General features: G+C 38.6%; 1 protein-coding gene across 2 annotated transcripts in view; it reads left to right on the top strand.

Annotated features, from left to right (window-relative positions):
* The window catches only part of pigb (phosphatidylinositol glycan anchor biosynthesis, class B), a 35,045-nt gene extending 20,101 nt beyond the window's left edge, over positions 1-14,944 (top strand). For both annotated transcript variants that reach the window (XM_043698989.1, XM_043698990.1), the window contains exons 7-12: positions 3,969-4,020; positions 4,605-4,816; positions 6,716-6,780; positions 9,405-9,618; positions 12,159-12,339; positions 14,169-14,944. In XM_043698989.1, coding sequence (XP_043554924.1) covers positions 3,969-4,020; positions 4,605-4,816; positions 6,716-6,780; positions 9,405-9,618; positions 12,159-12,339; positions 14,169-14,297 — 853 coding nt within the window. In that variant the 3' untranslated portion in view covers positions 14,298-14,944. The remainder of the gene's footprint in view (positions 1-3,968; positions 4,021-4,604; positions 4,817-6,715; positions 6,781-9,404; positions 9,619-12,158; positions 12,340-14,168) is intronic.
* The last annotated feature ends 2,653 nt before the right edge of the window (positions 14,945-17,597 follow it).

Raw genomic sequence — 17,597 nt, 5'->3', positions numbered from 1 at the left:
ACTTCCCCAACATTGACTAGAAATGCTATAACTTTAGTATGTCAGATGGATCAGTTTTTGTCCAATGTGTGCAGGAGGGTTTCCTGACACAGTATGTCAAAGGGCCAACGAGGGGAGGCCACATTGGATCTGGTGCTTGGTAATGAACCAGATCAGTTGTTTGATTTAGTGGAGGTGAGCACTTTGGAAAGAGTAACCATGATTCAGTTACATTTAGTTTAGCAATGGAAAGGGACTAACTCTTGCCTGTGGCATGTACTTTTGATGGGGGAAGGGCAATTACAATGCGATTAGGCAAGACTTAGGATGCATAGAATGGAGTAGCAAAATGCAGGGGATGGGGACAATCGAAATGTGGAGCTGGTGTAAGGAACAGATATTGCGTGTCCTTGATAATTATGTCCCTGTCAGGCAGGGAGGAAATGATAAGGTAAATAACTGTGATTTACTACAGAAATTGCATTTCTTGTTAAGGGGAAAAAAGAGGGTTATTTGACAATGAGATGAGATGGGTTCAGATGAGGCGTTAGAAAGTTACAGATTAGCTAGGAAGGATTTAAAGAGAGAGTTAAGAAGAGCAAAGAGAGAATATCAGCAGTCTTTAGCAGGTAGAATAAAGGAGAACCTGAAAGCTTTTTATAGGTATATGAGGAATAAAAGGATGACTAGGGTAGGAATAGGGCCAGTCAAAGACAGAAGTGGGAAGTTGTGTTTAGACTCTGAAGATTGGAGAGGTGCTAAATGAATATTTCTCATTGGTTTTCACTCAAGTAAAGGAGAATATTTTAGAGGAGAAGAATGAGATATTAGACTAGAAAGGATCGAGTTAGTCGGGAAGAGGTGTTATCAATTCTAGAAGGAGTGAAAGTAGACAAGTCTCCTGGGTCATATGGGATTTATCCGAGGATTCTCTGGGAAGCTAGGGAGGAGATGTTGGAGCTTTTAGCCTTGATCTTTGCGTTGTCATTGTCTACAAGTTTCATACCAGAGGACTGGAGGATCGCAAATTTTGTGACCTTGTTCAAGAAGGGCAGTAGAGATGACCCAGCTAATGATCCTTACGCCTGTTGTCGGAAAAGTTTTGGAAAGGATTATAAGAGATAGGATTTATAATCATCTAGCAAGTAACAATTTGATTGCAGGTAGTCAACATGGTTTCGTCAAGGGCAGGTCGTGTGTTACAGATCTCATTGCGTTTTTTGAGAAGGTGACCAAGCACGTGGCTGAGAGTAGGGCAGTTAGTGTGGTGTACATGGGCTTCAGTAAGGCCTTTGATAAGGTTCCACATGGTAGGTTGTGGAGAAAATGCAGAGGCATGGGATTGAGGGTGATTTAGCAGTTTGGGTTAGACACTTGCTTTCTGTAAGAAAGCAGCGAGTGGTGGTTGATGGTAGCCTGGAGCCCGCTTACTAGAGGTGTGCCACAAAGCTGTTTTGGGACTACTGCTGTTTGTCATTTTTATAAATGACTCTGATGCAGGCATATGTGGTTGGCTAGTAAGGTTGCAAATTACACTAATGTCAATGGAATAGTGGACAGCATGGAAGAATGTTGCAGGGGGACTTGAATAAACTGCAGAAGTGGGCTGAGAGGTGGCAAATGGAGTTCAGTGCAGATAAATGTGAGGTGATTCACTTTGGGAAGAATAACAGGAAGGCAGAATATTGGGTCAATGGAAAGATTCTTGGTAGTGTGGATGTACAGAGGGATCTTGGACTCCATGTGCATAAATCCCTGAAAGTTGCCACCCAGGTTGCTGTTAAGAAGGCATCCGATGTGTTAAGTTTTATTGGTAGAGGGATTGAGTTCCGGAGCCGTAATGTTGTGTTGCAACTGTACAAAACGCTAGTCCAGCTGCACTTGGAATATTGTGTACAGTTCTGGTTGCCCCATTACAGGAAGAATATGGAAGCATTGGCAAAGGTGCAGAGGAGATTTACCAGGATGTTGCCTGGTCTGGAGGGAAGGTCTTACGAGAAAGGTGGAGCGACTTGGGTCTGTTCTCGTTGGAAAGAAGAAGGGTGTAGGTTTGCTCGCTGACTGTAGGTTTGATATCCAGACGTTTCATTACCTGGCTAGGTAACATCATCAGTGGCAACCTCCAAGTGAAGCGAAGCTGTTGTGGTTGGAGTGCCAGGCCTCTAGGAATTCTCTGGCATGTCTTGGACAAAAACCAATGTGATCTACAAAATTCCATGCAAGAACTGCCACAAACACTACGTAGGACAAACAGGAAGAAAGTTAGCCACCAGGATACACGAACACCAGCTAGCCACAAAAAGACACGACCCTCTCTCCCTCGTAGCCGTACACATGGATGAAAAAACAACCACCATTTCGAATGGGACAACACATCTATCCTGGGACAGGCTAAGCAAAAACACACTCCTAGGGTCCACACTCCTAGGCTGACTTTAATGAATTTGGAGTATAACCCAGAAATGCAAGGTACATTTTGGTGAAGTGGAGGGAGATTAGGCAGGAATGTGTCATTTGTAGAAACAACAAGTAATTCACCAGCAATATCTCAAATTAAAATATTTTTTCATGCTATATTGAGAACTTCAACTTCTGCCTGAACGTCCCTGGACTTGACTTCCAGATAGCCCTGATAATGGATGTGGATTTCATTTTGGATTTGTTAAAATCATTCATTGCATAAGAATGCTAAGGATTACAGCTCCCATCACCTACATGGACTGCCGCAACTACGTTTTGAGACAACCTGGGCCAGTTATGCATTTAACTCTAGATAAGGGACTATCCTGATCCCTGAAAGACTTTTTATTTTAAACAGAGCAACCTTGTCTAACTGTCCAGACAACAGAACAGAGAAGATTGTTGGTATGGGTTATTTCTTTGCATTCTTTGTGTAAAGAAACTTTGATTTCTTTTTAAAAGAAGTCAATGAAGAACATTGGAACTTTATTAATGAGGCCTTTCTTAGTAGTCATATACCTTGTGATAATTCCATGACTAATGGAAATCACCAACATTCTGTTTAAGTTGGGAAGTCCCATGCAAACCAATTATTGTGCCACAACATGACTTCTACTTTTGGAGGTTGCTGTTGCACCGAGCCCTTGGATATGCAAGCAAGGGAAGCAAAATTAGAGGGAACACTAGCGATCACCAGCCAGGATTTTGACTACCAGACTCTAATTTCTGCTTTGAATGTTGTTTGCAGCATTTGGAGTGAAGCTTCCCGATTCATCTATCATCTTTCTGAAAAAGAGTCTATGTAAGTTAGTGTAGTATCTGAAGCAGTAATCTCTCGTGTGAGAAACCTCTGAGAGAATGATTGTATCTGCAAAGGTTCCCAAAATCAACAGCATGTATTCAGTAACATCCACCTATATTTGCTCCAATGTCGAAACTGACCACCATCTCAACATTTCAAACTGAGGGCTCATTGGTCAAAAGCGCTTTTGTTATTTTTTAATGAAGTAAATCACTGCAGAGAGAAATTCATTTTTGTTTTCCTTTCCCTCATATGTATTTGTGTGTGTTACGGAATATCTCGACAGTCAGACATTTTCTACCTTAATATTACAAACTAAGTGTGTTCACTGGTTTTGTATCAAGGTAAAGCAATAAATTTGTACTTATTAAGGAAACCCGGTGGATAGCGCTTTATATTTCAAATCAAATGTGAAGAAACAGATGGTTGTTTTATCTGATTCCCATAAGGACAATTCATTTTATACTGTGATCCATGGAGTAGTCAGACTAGAGAAAGACTCCTCTCATTTTAGTTGTAACACTGTTACCAAACTTTATCGTGCATTTGTATAATTCTAAGCAGTTCTCTTTCTTGTATCCTGGTGGCACAGTCAAAGTCATAAGTTAGTTGTGTGGGGAAATCAGGTGAAAATGCGTACCCTGCTCCTGAGGACATTTTGGTGTGACAGATTCATTTTGATGAAACTTCCCAATGCAGATTTATTTAATTTGTTTTTATTTTACAGATGCTTAACGCTTGGAATTTCTCTGACAATTGACAGAATATTTTATGGTGAGGTAGGATACCTTTTTATATTTTTGATATTTTAAAAGCTGCTGTTGAGCAGTGTGCACAACTATTGTAGTGTGGCCAAGATGGTATTATATCCCTGACCTTTCCTATTTTTGGAGCACATTTGTAATGCACTGCGCATCTTATTTTTAACAGATCTGGTGCCTATTTTTTTTGGTTTCATAGATTTAATTTAACTTAAATTTTTTTAAAAATTCTGTCTTGGGACATATATTTCAACAAAGTTTTATCTCTTCCAGTCGAACATTTGAATTAACTGCTGGTTAATAAGAACATTTGGTGAAGAATTTCCTGTCCGTTATGTTCATTTGTTTAATTTCAGAATGTTAACTGTGTTATCAATGTAAGATAATGAATCCTCAATGATACTGTTTTGGATTCATAACCTCACACAGAACCTCAATTTTGAAGAAAAACGTTTTGGGGCAGATTTACTTCAAATATTTGCCTTTCATGTTTCCTGTTGGTTAAATCCATGTTGTTATCTTGTTCCATGTAGAACCCCATAACATCATAATTTGCAAATGTATATTTTTTTCCTGTCTGTCTTTGCTTTTTACCCTTTCAGTGGGTTATGGTTCAATGGAATTTCCTCAAATTTAACGTGATTCAGAACATGGGATCGTTCTACGGCTCTCACCCTTGGCATTGGTACTTCACTCAGGGATTTCCTGTTATCATGGGAATTCATTTTCCCTTCTTCATTCATGGATGCCTGTTGGTGCCCAAGAAGTACAGAGTTTTGCTAATAGCGGTGATATGGACCCTCGTGGTGTATAGGTGTGTACCACTCAGTTTGGGGCTTTCTGTATAGAACATAATTTACTTTGATTAAAGACAGGATATAAAACTTAATAATTGTTTCAGAACTAGTTCAGCCATGATTTCGGGTTCCTCCAGCATGTGCAATTTTTATATCAGATCTCCAGCATCCATGCTTTTATTTTATGATGTAAATCTCTTCTCTTATGTTTTTCTTTCGTTGCCTTTCTCTCTCATAAGTTAGGTAACATTTCCTGATCTGGGAATGTAAGATATGTAAGCAAGGTTCAGCTACTGAATGACTAAAGCTTACAGCGCAGAAGGATTAAAAATTAGACTGCTATCCTGATCATGCGTTTACAAACTATTTAACCTGGTCTCCATTCCAGGTTTTTGTCACAACCAACCAGGGTTTAACTTGTCCTCCTGTAGCCTTTGCATTCTCTTCTTTTTCAGATATTCTATAAATAAAACAGGGAAGTAAAATAACTTGTTGTTTTGAGACTTACTGAAGAAAATAAAATTAGGAAAAGTGGTAGCTATTTAGGTTTTTTCTGCAGCTTTTCTTATGTTTTGACAAGTCATCGCATTCTCATCTGGAGAGTTGGTGCTTTTTCTGGAACTGTACAGTCACCTCCAATGAAGGGATAATATCTACACAAAAGATGCTGCCTATGTCTTCTCTCCCTTTCACAAGCGTGTGTCTCCAATATTTGTGTTTTAATGTAAGAATGTTCAAGATGGAGTCCAGAACTAGAGCGCATAGGTTTAGGGTAGAGGGGAAAGATATAAAAGAGACCTAAGAGGCAACTTTTTCACACAGAGGGTGGTACGTGTATGGAATGAGTTGCCAGAGGATGTGGTGGAGGCTGGTACAATTGTAACATTTAAGTGGCATTTGGATGGGTATATGAATAGGAAGGGTTTGGAGGGATATGGGCCGGGTGCTGGCAGGTGGGACGAGATTGGGTTGGGATATCTGGTCGGCATGGACGGGTTGGACCAAAGGGTCTGTTTCTCTGTTGTACATCTCTATGACTCTATGTGTATGTACATAGCATCGTGAGATCAGGAAAGGTACTCAGAAGTGCTTTAAATCTAATTAAATATTCAGAATGTAGGAAAGAAAATAGTACAGCAATGTCCCACAGACAGTGACTGAATCGATGATCAGAACTACTTGTTTCGGGTGTTTCTGTGAGAGAAATGTTTGCCAAGGTGATGCAAAACAGGGCAGTTTACATCAAATTGTATCACACAATCTTTTATGCTTGCTTCAGAGGGAAAGATGACCTTTGGTTTCAGTTCTCATGCAGACAATAACTTTTGACAATGTGATGCTCTTTCAGTTCTGCTTTGAAGTGTCATCCTAAGTTTTATGTGTTCGATCCTCTATATTGTGAATGGAAATATAATATTTTGGATCAGTGATAACGCTGAGCTACATCAACTTCAGACAGTTATACCATTTCAGAAGTGAAACTGAGGAAGTTATTTTGTTTTGCCACTAATATCTGTACCACAATTCAGAATTTATCATTAAGATTAGAAAACTATGAAATTTTGGATAATGTCTACACTCAATATTAGCAAATCCGATGGCTGTCATTACTCAATTTCTGCTGGTGCAGTATACTGTACACTGTTTGACTGAATTGATCGATCAAGACCTGGCTAAAATGAATATAGCAAGTTGTTCTTAGCTGATGAAGCAGGCATTGTGGGTGGTGCATAAATAGTTGAGTTAATAATCTCTTGCCCCTTGCTCAGTGACTTTTTCCATTTGGATGTTGTAGAGAAATTTGGATGACACTGCACCCTAATGCAGCATTACAAATTGTTGTACAGAAGCATACTTTTGTATATCACTTCTGGAATACTTATGTTTTACAAATCTGTATGTATTCTTTATTACAGTTTCTTAAGCCATAAGGAATTCAGGTTTATTTATCCAGTAATGCCTTTCTGCATGTTGTTTTGTGGTAAGCATTCTTTTCATACTTTTATCTTTAGATTTAAATATTAAGATGTAGGAACAGAAGTAAGCCATTCAGTCCATTGACTCTGCTCTCCCATTCAATGAGATCATGGCTGATCCTCCATTCCATTTCCTGCCCTTTCCCCAATACCTTGATTCCCTTACTGATTAAAAATGACTCTATTTTAGCCTTGAATGTACTCAATGACTCTGCCGAGATAGCCATAGTCATAGAGATGTACAGCATGGAAACAGACCCTTCATTCAAAATCGTTCATGCCGACCAGATATCCTAAGCTAATCTAGTCCCATTTGCCAGCACTTGGCCACTCTTAAACCCTTCCTATTCATACACCCATCCAGATGCCTTTTAAATGCTGTAATTGTATCAGCCTCCACCACTACTTCTGGCAGCTCATTCCATACACTCATCATCCTCTGCATGAAAGCATTGCTCCTTAGGTCCCTTTTATATCTTTCCCCACTCACCCTAAACCTATGCTGTCTAGTTCTGGACTTCCCCAGCCCAGGGAAAAGACTTTGTCTTTTTATCCTGTCCATGCCCCTCATGATTTTATAAACTTCTATAAGGTCACCTCTCAGCCTCCAATGCTCCAGGGAAAACAGCCCTAGCCTGTTCGGCTCTTCCTCTAGCTCAAATCCTCCAATCCTGGCAACATCCTTGTAAATCTTTTCTGAACCCTTTCAAGTTTCACAACAACCTTCCAACAGCAAGAAGACCAGAATTGCACACAATATTCCAAAAGTGGCCTAACCAATGTCCTGTATAGCCGCAACATGACCGTCCAACTCCTGTACTCTGACCAATAAAGGGAAACATACCAAATGCCTTTTTCACTGTACTATCTACCTGCACCTCTACTTTCAAGGAGCTATGAACCTCACTCCAAGACCTCTTTGTTCAGCAACACTCCCTAGGACCTTACCATTCAGTGTATAAGTTCTGCTAAGATTTGCTGCTCAAGATGCCGCATCTCGCATTTATCTAAACTAAACTCCATCTGCCACTCCTCAGCCCACTAGCACATCTGATTAAGATCCTGTTGTGCTCTGAGGTAACCCTCTTCGCTGTCTCCTACACCTCCAATTTTGGTGTCATCTGCAAACTTACTAATTATATCTCCTATGTTCATATCCAAATCATTTATATAAAAGAATTCCATAGACCTCCATCCTCTGAGAGAAGAAATTCCTCCTCATTTCTGTTGTAGATGTGCAACCTGTTTTCTGAGTTCTGCCCTGTGGTCCTCGAATCTCCCAAAAAGGAAACCAATCTCTTCTCATCTACCTTGTCATAATCTCCAAAAGTTTTGTATATTTCAATAAGGTCACTTCTCATGTTTCTAAATTCCAATCAGTACATGCTGAACCTATAGTCACAAGACATACATGCTGAACTTAATGAATCCTCTCTTACCTGCCTCCAGTGCAAGAATATCTTTCTTTCGATAAGTGCTGTTTGTAGGATTCCAGCTATGGTTTGACTTGTGCCTTGTATAGTCTTAGATGGAAATGTGTTGCTGGAAAAGCGCAGCAGGTCAGGCAGCATCTAGGGAACAGGAGAATCGACGTTTCGGGCATTAGCCCTTCTTCAGGACTTGGCCTTCCTGAAGAAGGGCTAATGCCCGAAACGTCGATTCTCCTGTTCCCTAGATGCTGCCTGACCTGCTGCGCTTTTCCAGCAACACATTTCCATCTCTGATCTCCAGCATCTGCAGACCTCACTTTCTCCTCCTTGTATAGTCTTAGCCATTTCTCCCTACTTGATTAATCCATTCTCTTTGAAATAAAGGTCAACATTCAATTTACCTTGTCTATTATTTGCTGAACTTGGATGCTAGCTTTTTGTGATTCATTTTTATGATCTAAAATGTCTCTGTTCTGTATCTTTCAGCAGCCTTTTTCCATTTAAGTAACAATCAACTCCATGCTTACTGTTTCCAATTGAAATAAAATAATTAACACATTTTCCATATTTGCAATGAGCGGGCAATTTTAGGATTGTAGAGTCATATAATCATACAGCATGGAAACAGACCTTACAGTCCAGTCCATCCATGCTGACTAAGGTTCCCAAACTAGATTCATCCCGCTTGCCTGCATTTGGCTCATATCCCCGTAAACCTTTCCTATTCATGTACTTGTCCAAATGTCCTTTTAAATTTTGTAACTGTATCTGCTTCTACCTATTCCTCTTTCAGAGGAGATTGGTTTTTCAAAAGATTTACTTTTTTGGCTTTGACCTGTTTATTTCATGAGGCACTTTGACTCAAAGAATTTCTCTTCGTAGTTTCTTCCATTATCACTTTATGTAGACAGTTGTGTGATATATAGTTTTGTACTTTAACTAAATTAGTAACTTGGGAGTTGTTGAATTACTTTTAGATTATGCAAACTTGTGATTGAAAGTTTGTCAACCTTGTCAAATGCATACTCTTTATCAAAGTTTGCATAACTGAAACGAAGGACTAAAATTATTTACTTGACCAATATATTAGTTACTCCCTGTGTTTACAGAAAATATTGCAGGGTTTAGATTTCCTTATTTGTGTTCACTTAAGTGGAATTGTATATTTAATTGCTGGTTTAATTTCTTGTTTTGATTAGGCTACTCGTTGGCTAATTTGAAAACATGGAAGAAGCCAGCAGCCTGTTTACTATTGGTTGCAAATATGTCTGTAGTTTTGTATACTGGATTAATTCACCAGCGTGGAACACTGGACGTAATGCAGAATGTTCAACATCTCTGCGAGGACACGTTGGAGAAAGATGAGCCCTCCTTGTTCTTTCTGATGCCCTGTCATTCAACACCATTTTACAGGCAAGTTAAATACAATGCAATCTAATATAGAAATTGAGAGCTTACAATACGATGGGATTTTAAATACCTTGTATATGTAGATATATATTTTGCACTATTGGATGCTTGCAATTTCAGAGTTAGTAGGAGTGATTTATTTTGTGCAAGGTGCTGAAAAATGGTTTGATTTAGTGAGGCTGCTATATCATCTTTGGGTGGATGAACAGAGGTGGGAGAATAGCTTTTCTAATTGCTATTGTGTTGCAAAGATTGAAGACAAAGTTAATAAAGCTATCCTTAAAATAATACTTCGAATAATCATTATGAGCATGTAGCCCTTGCAAAATATGAAACTGCTATTTATTTGATAAAGACTGGTGGTAGAATGGTTGATATTAATTCTTTGTTTGGTAAGTTCAGTTACAATGTGTCCACTCCATTTATCATTCTAATTTTAGGATAATTGTACAGTCAGCCAAATGTCTTCGGTTAATCGTGAAAATTTTGTTCCAGCTATGTAGGCACTTGTGCAAGTGTTTAGGATGCACTTTAGCTTTATTTGTAAAACCTCAGTCAATTTATATTATAGAGTTTCTAATTGGGCTGTTCAGAGATGTTGTTACACATGTCTGGAGCAGGTAGACTTGAACCTGGGCCTCCTTGCTCAGCAGTAGGGACAAAAACATTTCGCTTCAAAAGCCAGAGTTTCGAAAAAGAGCCAGTTAAGATGTACTAGTACTGATTAGTTAAAAGATCCATTTCAGGTACAAAAATGTTTTCACAAGATTTACAGAATTGATTCTTTATCTAAATATGTCCAAAAGAATTATACTTGAGGCAATGACTTTACAAACTGAAACATCATTTTGTGACACTGCTTGACTGGGTCTCTTGTGTTTGTTAAAGCTGTTCTTCTGTACTTGGTCATCTTTCTCATATATGAAAACATAAAAACTCAGACTTTATTGACCCTTTCTAACATTACCCCATGCATGATCAAACACATCCTGAACTTTAATTGATTATTTAGTGCATGAACAGCTCATGGCGAGTCTTAGATTGGCAAAGCAACATGTGCCCAATTCTTGATTTGTTCCTTTTTAAAATAGTTTTCTTAGTTACATCACTTCTGACTGTCACCTCATTCATTCTTTAACATTTTATTGAACAGCCAACCTTATAACAGTTTGACCCTCTCAACTTATCAATTCCAAGATAAGATCGTCTCACTGAACAATAAATGTGTCTGCCTGGAGCATGGAATGTATCCTTCTAGTAATTAACTATTATCCCAATTAATAGGAAAAATTATTAATATCCTTTAATGACATGAACCATGCGTGATTCCACAGTAACTATTGATACCTTAAAGCTCAAAATAATCATAAAACTGATCAACATAGGCATGCTACATATTTTAAGTTGAAAAATCAAATCATTTTCAAGTGAAGCTATGTCTTTGAGCAATAACTTTTCACCTCAAACATCCTTAACCTAAGTTTGCATTAGTTTGAGACATTAAAAACAGCAATAAAACCATTAAACTTACTTTTGACCTAGCCATATGGCTTCTTCCCTGAAATAATAATATCAAAGAAAAGCCAATGAATTTCACTGTGATACCAGGTATGTTGACCATACATTCCAGAGACTGGCATAGCATCTCAAACAGCATATCCCTCAGGGTGTTTGCAATAAGCAAGGCATCGACTGTACCTAACCATCTTGCACTTGAAAAATTCCCAACACCATGTCCAAAATTAGACATGGTTCTTCAATGAGCAACATTTGCTGGACAATCCTATGTACTTGAAGATTTATGCTGACAACCAAGTTAGGATTGTCAGTTTGCAGTGGGGCACATTTGTGTGTGTTGGGTGTTGAGTATATCAATACACAGGGATCTGGATTTTGCACACAGAGAAAATGTGACATTCACTATGCCTGTTTGAACTCCACAAATAGGTGACCACCATTTGTGAGTACATTTCTCGGCAATGCCGTGACTCTGTCGGTTGACTTGTCTTATTTGAATTTAAACAGAGTGTGGCAGTTATTTGTCAATCAGCTTTAAAGGGTACACTCTCAATGGCAATGCCTTTACAATGCCTCTAATACCTGCCAACTAATCAGTCTCTTTTCATGCAGTATGAATAGAGTTTTCCTTTGGATTAATATTCTTGCAAATTGTCCTGATGAGTGCAAGATGAAAAGTGTTAAATGTCAGGTTTTTTTAGCAATACTAAAGATCATCACATTTCAAAAAGAAAATACAGATCTCTCTTTCATAAATATGTGATCATTATTGAAGTTTAGTAATCTTGACAGACAATACCCTTATTTTTGGATACGGAGAGAAAATTGTAAGCTGCTAATCATTCTATTGACTGACATGAGAGTAGGTCTCCAGCCTACTCTTCTATAGCTAGAAAAATCAGTTGATTAGAGGTGACAAAAAAGGTAGGTGAGGAGGAAATAATTAATAAAAGCATTTATTCTTAAAACTTGTATGGTGAATGGAGATTATCTGCATGACTAAATTACTTTTTGTTTCTCCACAGCCATGTTCATTGCCCAATAAAAATGCATTTTCTAGAATGTCCTCCAGATTTGACTGGGAACAATAGCTATATTGATGAAGCTGATTTGTTTTTTGAGGAGCCACTTAAGTGGTTGAACATAAGATTTTCTGGCCAAGCCTCGCTTCCCACTCACTTAGTATTTTATAATGTAATAGAGCAGGTAAGTATGTATTTTATTACAGGTTGTTTTGCTATCATGTGTGTTTTGTTAATGTGAATTTGTTACAACAGTTGACAAGATGGGACACTTTCTAAAGCACAAACTTTTAAGCATATGTTGGTTATAAAGTGATTCTGCCCCCGTTAGTTTCGACGTTGCTGGTATTATGTGATTTTTCTTAACACAGGATTGCATGAGAATGGAACTACTGCGTTGTAGCAGAATCGATCATACTGGAGTCAATATAAAAAATGATCATCTTTGTAATTGTATTGCAGGAATAGTAATCCAGAAGCTTTATCAAAAAAGTTCAGAAAAATGTCAAATTTCAATTCAATTAATTCAACAAATCTGGGAAAACAAAAACTGATGTTTGTAATGGTGGCCAAGAGACTGATAGATTATTGAAAAACACACCTGGTTTACTGTTGATCTTTAGAGAAGGAGATTCACTTTCACATCCTTTTTAACTCTATTTAACCTTCTGTTGTGTGGGTTGCACCAAAACATGAATGGCACCATGAAGAGAGATTTGCTGGTAACCTCACTCAGGAACATTTTAACTACTGTGGGAGGGATTGGAGTTTAGGACTAGAATGTTCCTAAGAGGATGAAAGGTAAGAATGGCAAGATTTGGGAACCTTGATTGACAAGCGATATTAAAAGTTTCATTGAAAAGGAAAAGGAAGTGTAAGTAAGGCTTAGGAAATGGAATTCAAACAAGGGTCTCCAGTATAAAGGAAGCAGAAAAGAAGTTAAGAGGGCTAGAAGGGACCATGAAATGTCCTTGGTAAGTAGGATTAAGGAGAATCCCTACATGCAGGAGCAGGAGAGTAAGTAGGAAAAAGGTAGATCCACTCAAGGACAAAGGTGGACATTTATGAAGTCAGGGAAGTGGGTTAATTCCTTAATGAGTACTTCACATTGGTATGCACCAAGGAGAAGGGCACAGATGATGGTAAGATTAGAGATGGGTATGCTGATATTCTGGGGCATGTCAGTATTAAGAAAGAAGTGGTGTTGGTGTCTTGAAAAGTATTAAGGTACATGAGTCCCCAGGTCCTGATGAGATCTAGTCTAGGATACCAAAGGAGGCAAGGGAGGTGAATGCTAGTGCTTTGACAGAGATCTTTGTATCCTCTTCCAAAAGATGGGAGAATGGCCGGTGTTGTTCCTTTTCTTTCGGAAGGCAATAGGGATAATCCGGGGAATTATAGGCTGGTGAGCCTTACATAAGTGGTAGAGAATTATTGGAGAAGGTTCTTCGCAATAAGATTTACTCACATTTGTCAAAGAGTGTACTTATTAGAGATAGTCAGCATGGCTTTATGTGGGGGTGGCCTTGACTCTCCAATTTGATTGAGGTTTTTTTTTGAAGAAGTGATGAAGATGATTGATCATCTTCAACAACATGTTGAAGGTAGCTGAACCTTGATGTGAAAGCGGAGTGTCTTTTTCAGGGATAATTTAGATTTGTGTGGAAAGCCTTTTAGCAGTAAATTGTTTTCAATTTAAATTTCTATTTAATTCTCTTCCTCATTTGTTATTTAAATTATGCATTGACTACTGTCAAATGAGGGTAAAGTAGGTTGCATTAACTGGCAATAAAAGTGCTGCGGAAAGATCTATGGAGCAGCTGGTTCTACCCTGTTCTTTGGTCTAAAATAAAGTATGGATGTGGGAATGTTGAGGAAATTTATTATATAATGTTAACAAATCTCTTCAAGTTAAACTAACCAGCATATTTGTGAACAGTAACTATGAACAGATTTAAAAATGCTGCAATTTTGTGCATTTTCTAATCTTAAAATTTTGTTTCTGTCTCAAAGAAAATAGAACCATTTCTGATGACCAGGGGCTATGTGAAAACTGCAGTATTGTTTCACACTCATCTGCCAGATGGTCGGATAGGAAGTCATATTCACGTATATGAAAGGAAGATGATGGATAATAGATGACACTTGTTTATGTTTTAAACTTGTATGTAAATATTTCTACTATCTCAACTGTTTTTTTTTATAAATGTTCTTTCTCTCCCAAATTATGCCTGTTTTGTTTTTGGATAACTGAGTTGATGTAGCATGGTATCTGTGCAACTATTCAATGGGAAGTGTTCTTTAAAATTGATGAAAACGTACTCTCCAAATAAAGTTGGAGCTGAAACATAGCCCTGCCCACGATGTCTATCAATAAAGTGAATACTGGGAAGTTTAACTTAAATAAATCATGTTTATTGAAGCAGAATATTCCTGGCCAGTGATAAAATGCTCAATATTAACAGTGAGCTCAGGAATTGGTTGTTAATATTAATCCTGTTCCTGTATTTACTAAATGATTGAGAAAGTGGTGGGAGGTAAATAAGATCTGGTATCCCTACTGATTCCCATCTTAGTAATTCTGGCACCTTCCAGGAACTTTTATGATCATTAGAAATGAATGATACTGTAGAAGGTGAACCCCTCTTCAACATATCACCCAAATTAGTCAATTAACTGAACAAGGTTTCTCTTTAAATTTAAAATGTATAAGCAAGTATTTGTCATACTTCACAGATTCTCTTTAGCTATGTTGCATTTTCATGCTAATTAAAAGATTTTCTTTGTCATCTGTAGTCTTTGTGTAATCCTTCCCTTCATAAGTATAATACCTTGCAAGTACAAATTTTCTTCATGGGTGGGCAAGCGGTTATAAAACTCATTGCATGGTTATACTAGCTAATTACTGGCAAAGTTAAATGCATCATTTAATTGTTCAAGTTGTCTGTGATCAAGAAAGTGAATGTGAAACAAAACAGAAATTGCTGGAAAAGCTCCGCAGGTCTGGCAGAAACTGCGGAGAAAAATCAGAGTTAATGTTTAGGTTGAGTGACCCTTCCTCAGAAGGTGAATATGAAGCCAGCTCATTTACGTGTAGTTAGTTATTTGTTTGAAATAGGTATTAGTTGGAGTGGAGGATTAGAGTGGAACAGTTCCATCTATACCAGAGCTGATACAACCATCCCAAGAGATTGAGGAACATGAACCCAAGCATATGACTTCTAAGAGATGAGACCTGAATTATTAGCCTGGAGGCAAATTCTCTTTTGGGATGGGTTGCACATCTACTGAAGTCAGGAAGCCCAGAAAAATGCTTTAGTTTTATTTGCTTGTGGGACATGGGCTTTGCTGGTTGACTAGCATTTATTGCCTGTCCCCAATTGCCCTTAAAGATGGTGGTAACTGCTATAGGTTGACCTACAATGACCCACTGAGGGAGAGAATTCCAGGATTTTGACTCCATGCCAGTGAAGGAACAGCAATATGTTTCCATATCAGAATGACAGTGGCTTGGAGGAGAACTTGAAGGTGGTCCCAAATTTCTGCTGCCTTTGTACTTCTTGTTGAAAGTGGTCATGGGTTTGGAAGGTGCTGTCTAAGGATCGTTGGTGAATTTCTGTAGTGCATCTTAGACAGTACACACTGCTGCTATTGAGCATTGGTAGAGGAGAGCATGTGAATGCTTGTGGATGTAGTGCCGATCAAGAAGGCTGCTTTGTCCTAGATGGTTTCAAGCTTCTTGTGTGTTGTTGAAGCTGCACCCATCCAGGCAAGTTGGGGAGTTTTCCATCACAGTCCTGACTTGTACCTTTGTAGATGATGGATAGGCTTAGGTGAGTGACTTACCATTGGATTCTCAGCCTCTGACCAGTTCTTGTAGCTGCTGTGTTTATGTCGAGTCCAGTTGAGTTTCTGGTCAATGTTAGCCCCCAGGATATTGATCATGGGGGATTCAGTGATAGTAACACCATTTGACTATCAAGGGGTAGTGATTAGATTCTCTCTGGTGATGGTCATAACCTGGCATTTGTGTGGCACTAATATTACTTGTCACTTGTCAGTCCAAACCTGGACTGTTGTCCAGATCTTGTTGCATTTGAACATGGACTGCTTCAGTATCTGAAGAGTCACAAATAGTGCTGAACTTTGTGCAATCATTATTGAACATCTCCACTGCTGACCTTATGATGGAGGGCAGGTCATTGATGAAGCAGCAGATGTTTGGGCCTAGGACACTACCCTGAGGAACTCGTGCGGAGATATCTTCGAGATGAGATGACTGATCTCCAACAACCATGACTATCTTCCTATGTGCCAAGCATGACTGCAACCAGCAAGCAACTTGCCCCCTATCTCTGATTCCACTTTTGCTCGGGCTCCTTGATGTCATAGTCAGTTAAATGTGGCCTTAATGTCAAGGACTGTCTCTGCTCACCAGAATATCCAGCATTTTATTGCGGACACTTTTTTTTGGGAAATGGTAGCCTAATAGTCTTGGACCCTTTTGAGTAGGGAGCCTGTTTCAAAATTTGGAAGCAAAAAAGAGCAAATGAATGTATTGAGGAAATTAGTGATATTTTTGGGGGTGGAAATGAGAAAGATGGAGGGTGGAGAAATTCTATTGATGATCTGAACTGGGCCCCAGTTGTCATCCTGATGGACCAATGAGTAGAGACCAGGACAGTGTATGTTTCCTGGGTACTGTGTTGGATCTAGATGAAGCAGTGTCTTGCAGAATTTCAAGGAATTTTGTGAAGGTGCTTTAAATACATCTAGAATTTATCCTTCCTGTTTTTGCTAGCAAAGTTTTCAATCTCTGAGAACCTAAGTTGTCTGAGCAAATTGGTCACTCACTGTTCATCCTGTTACTTTTGAAAGTGGTGGAATTAAAGGAGCCGAAGAATTGGGTGAATGAGATAAGTGCCTTTGCAGTGTTGTTTGGTTCTTTTTGCATTTTAATCTGTGGCATAGCCCAAACACACTTTTTTAGGGATTTAAAACCACCCTAAGGTTGTACAATTTCTGGAAAAATCGTTCAACACATGAACTCTACTGCAGGAACTCTATGGCATTTGATAGACTTGCATTGCAATGATCTTAAATGCTCAGTTTTCCAATTAGTTGGAACTGAGCATTTTGTTTTCAATTTGCAGTCATCTCAGTCGGCTCTCAACTATAATTTAAAATTTAGGAATTCTAAGACTGAATCAGTGACCTGAACCGTACACCATTAAATCTGTATTGAAGAAAATCTCGAGAGGCAAACCTTGAGCATTAGCCAGTTTATTACATGATGCATCGTGGGGAGACCACCATCCCACACTGTGGCTTGGTAAGACTTCAAAGTACAGCAAAAGTTACAGGATTATATAGAAAACAAGACACAGGCTGACTGTTAATTACAAAGTGGCAGGATGGTTCGAGGAGATACCAAATCAGGGG

Source organism: Chiloscyllium plagiosum, chromosome 11 (assembly GCF_004010195.1).
Source record: "Chiloscyllium plagiosum isolate BGI_BamShark_2017 chromosome 11, ASM401019v2, whole genome shotgun sequence".
In the NCBI taxonomy this organism is placed as follows: domain Eukaryota; kingdom Metazoa; phylum Chordata; class Chondrichthyes; order Orectolobiformes; family Hemiscylliidae; genus Chiloscyllium; species Chiloscyllium plagiosum.
This window is presented reverse-complemented; position numbering and strand designations above follow the sequence as displayed.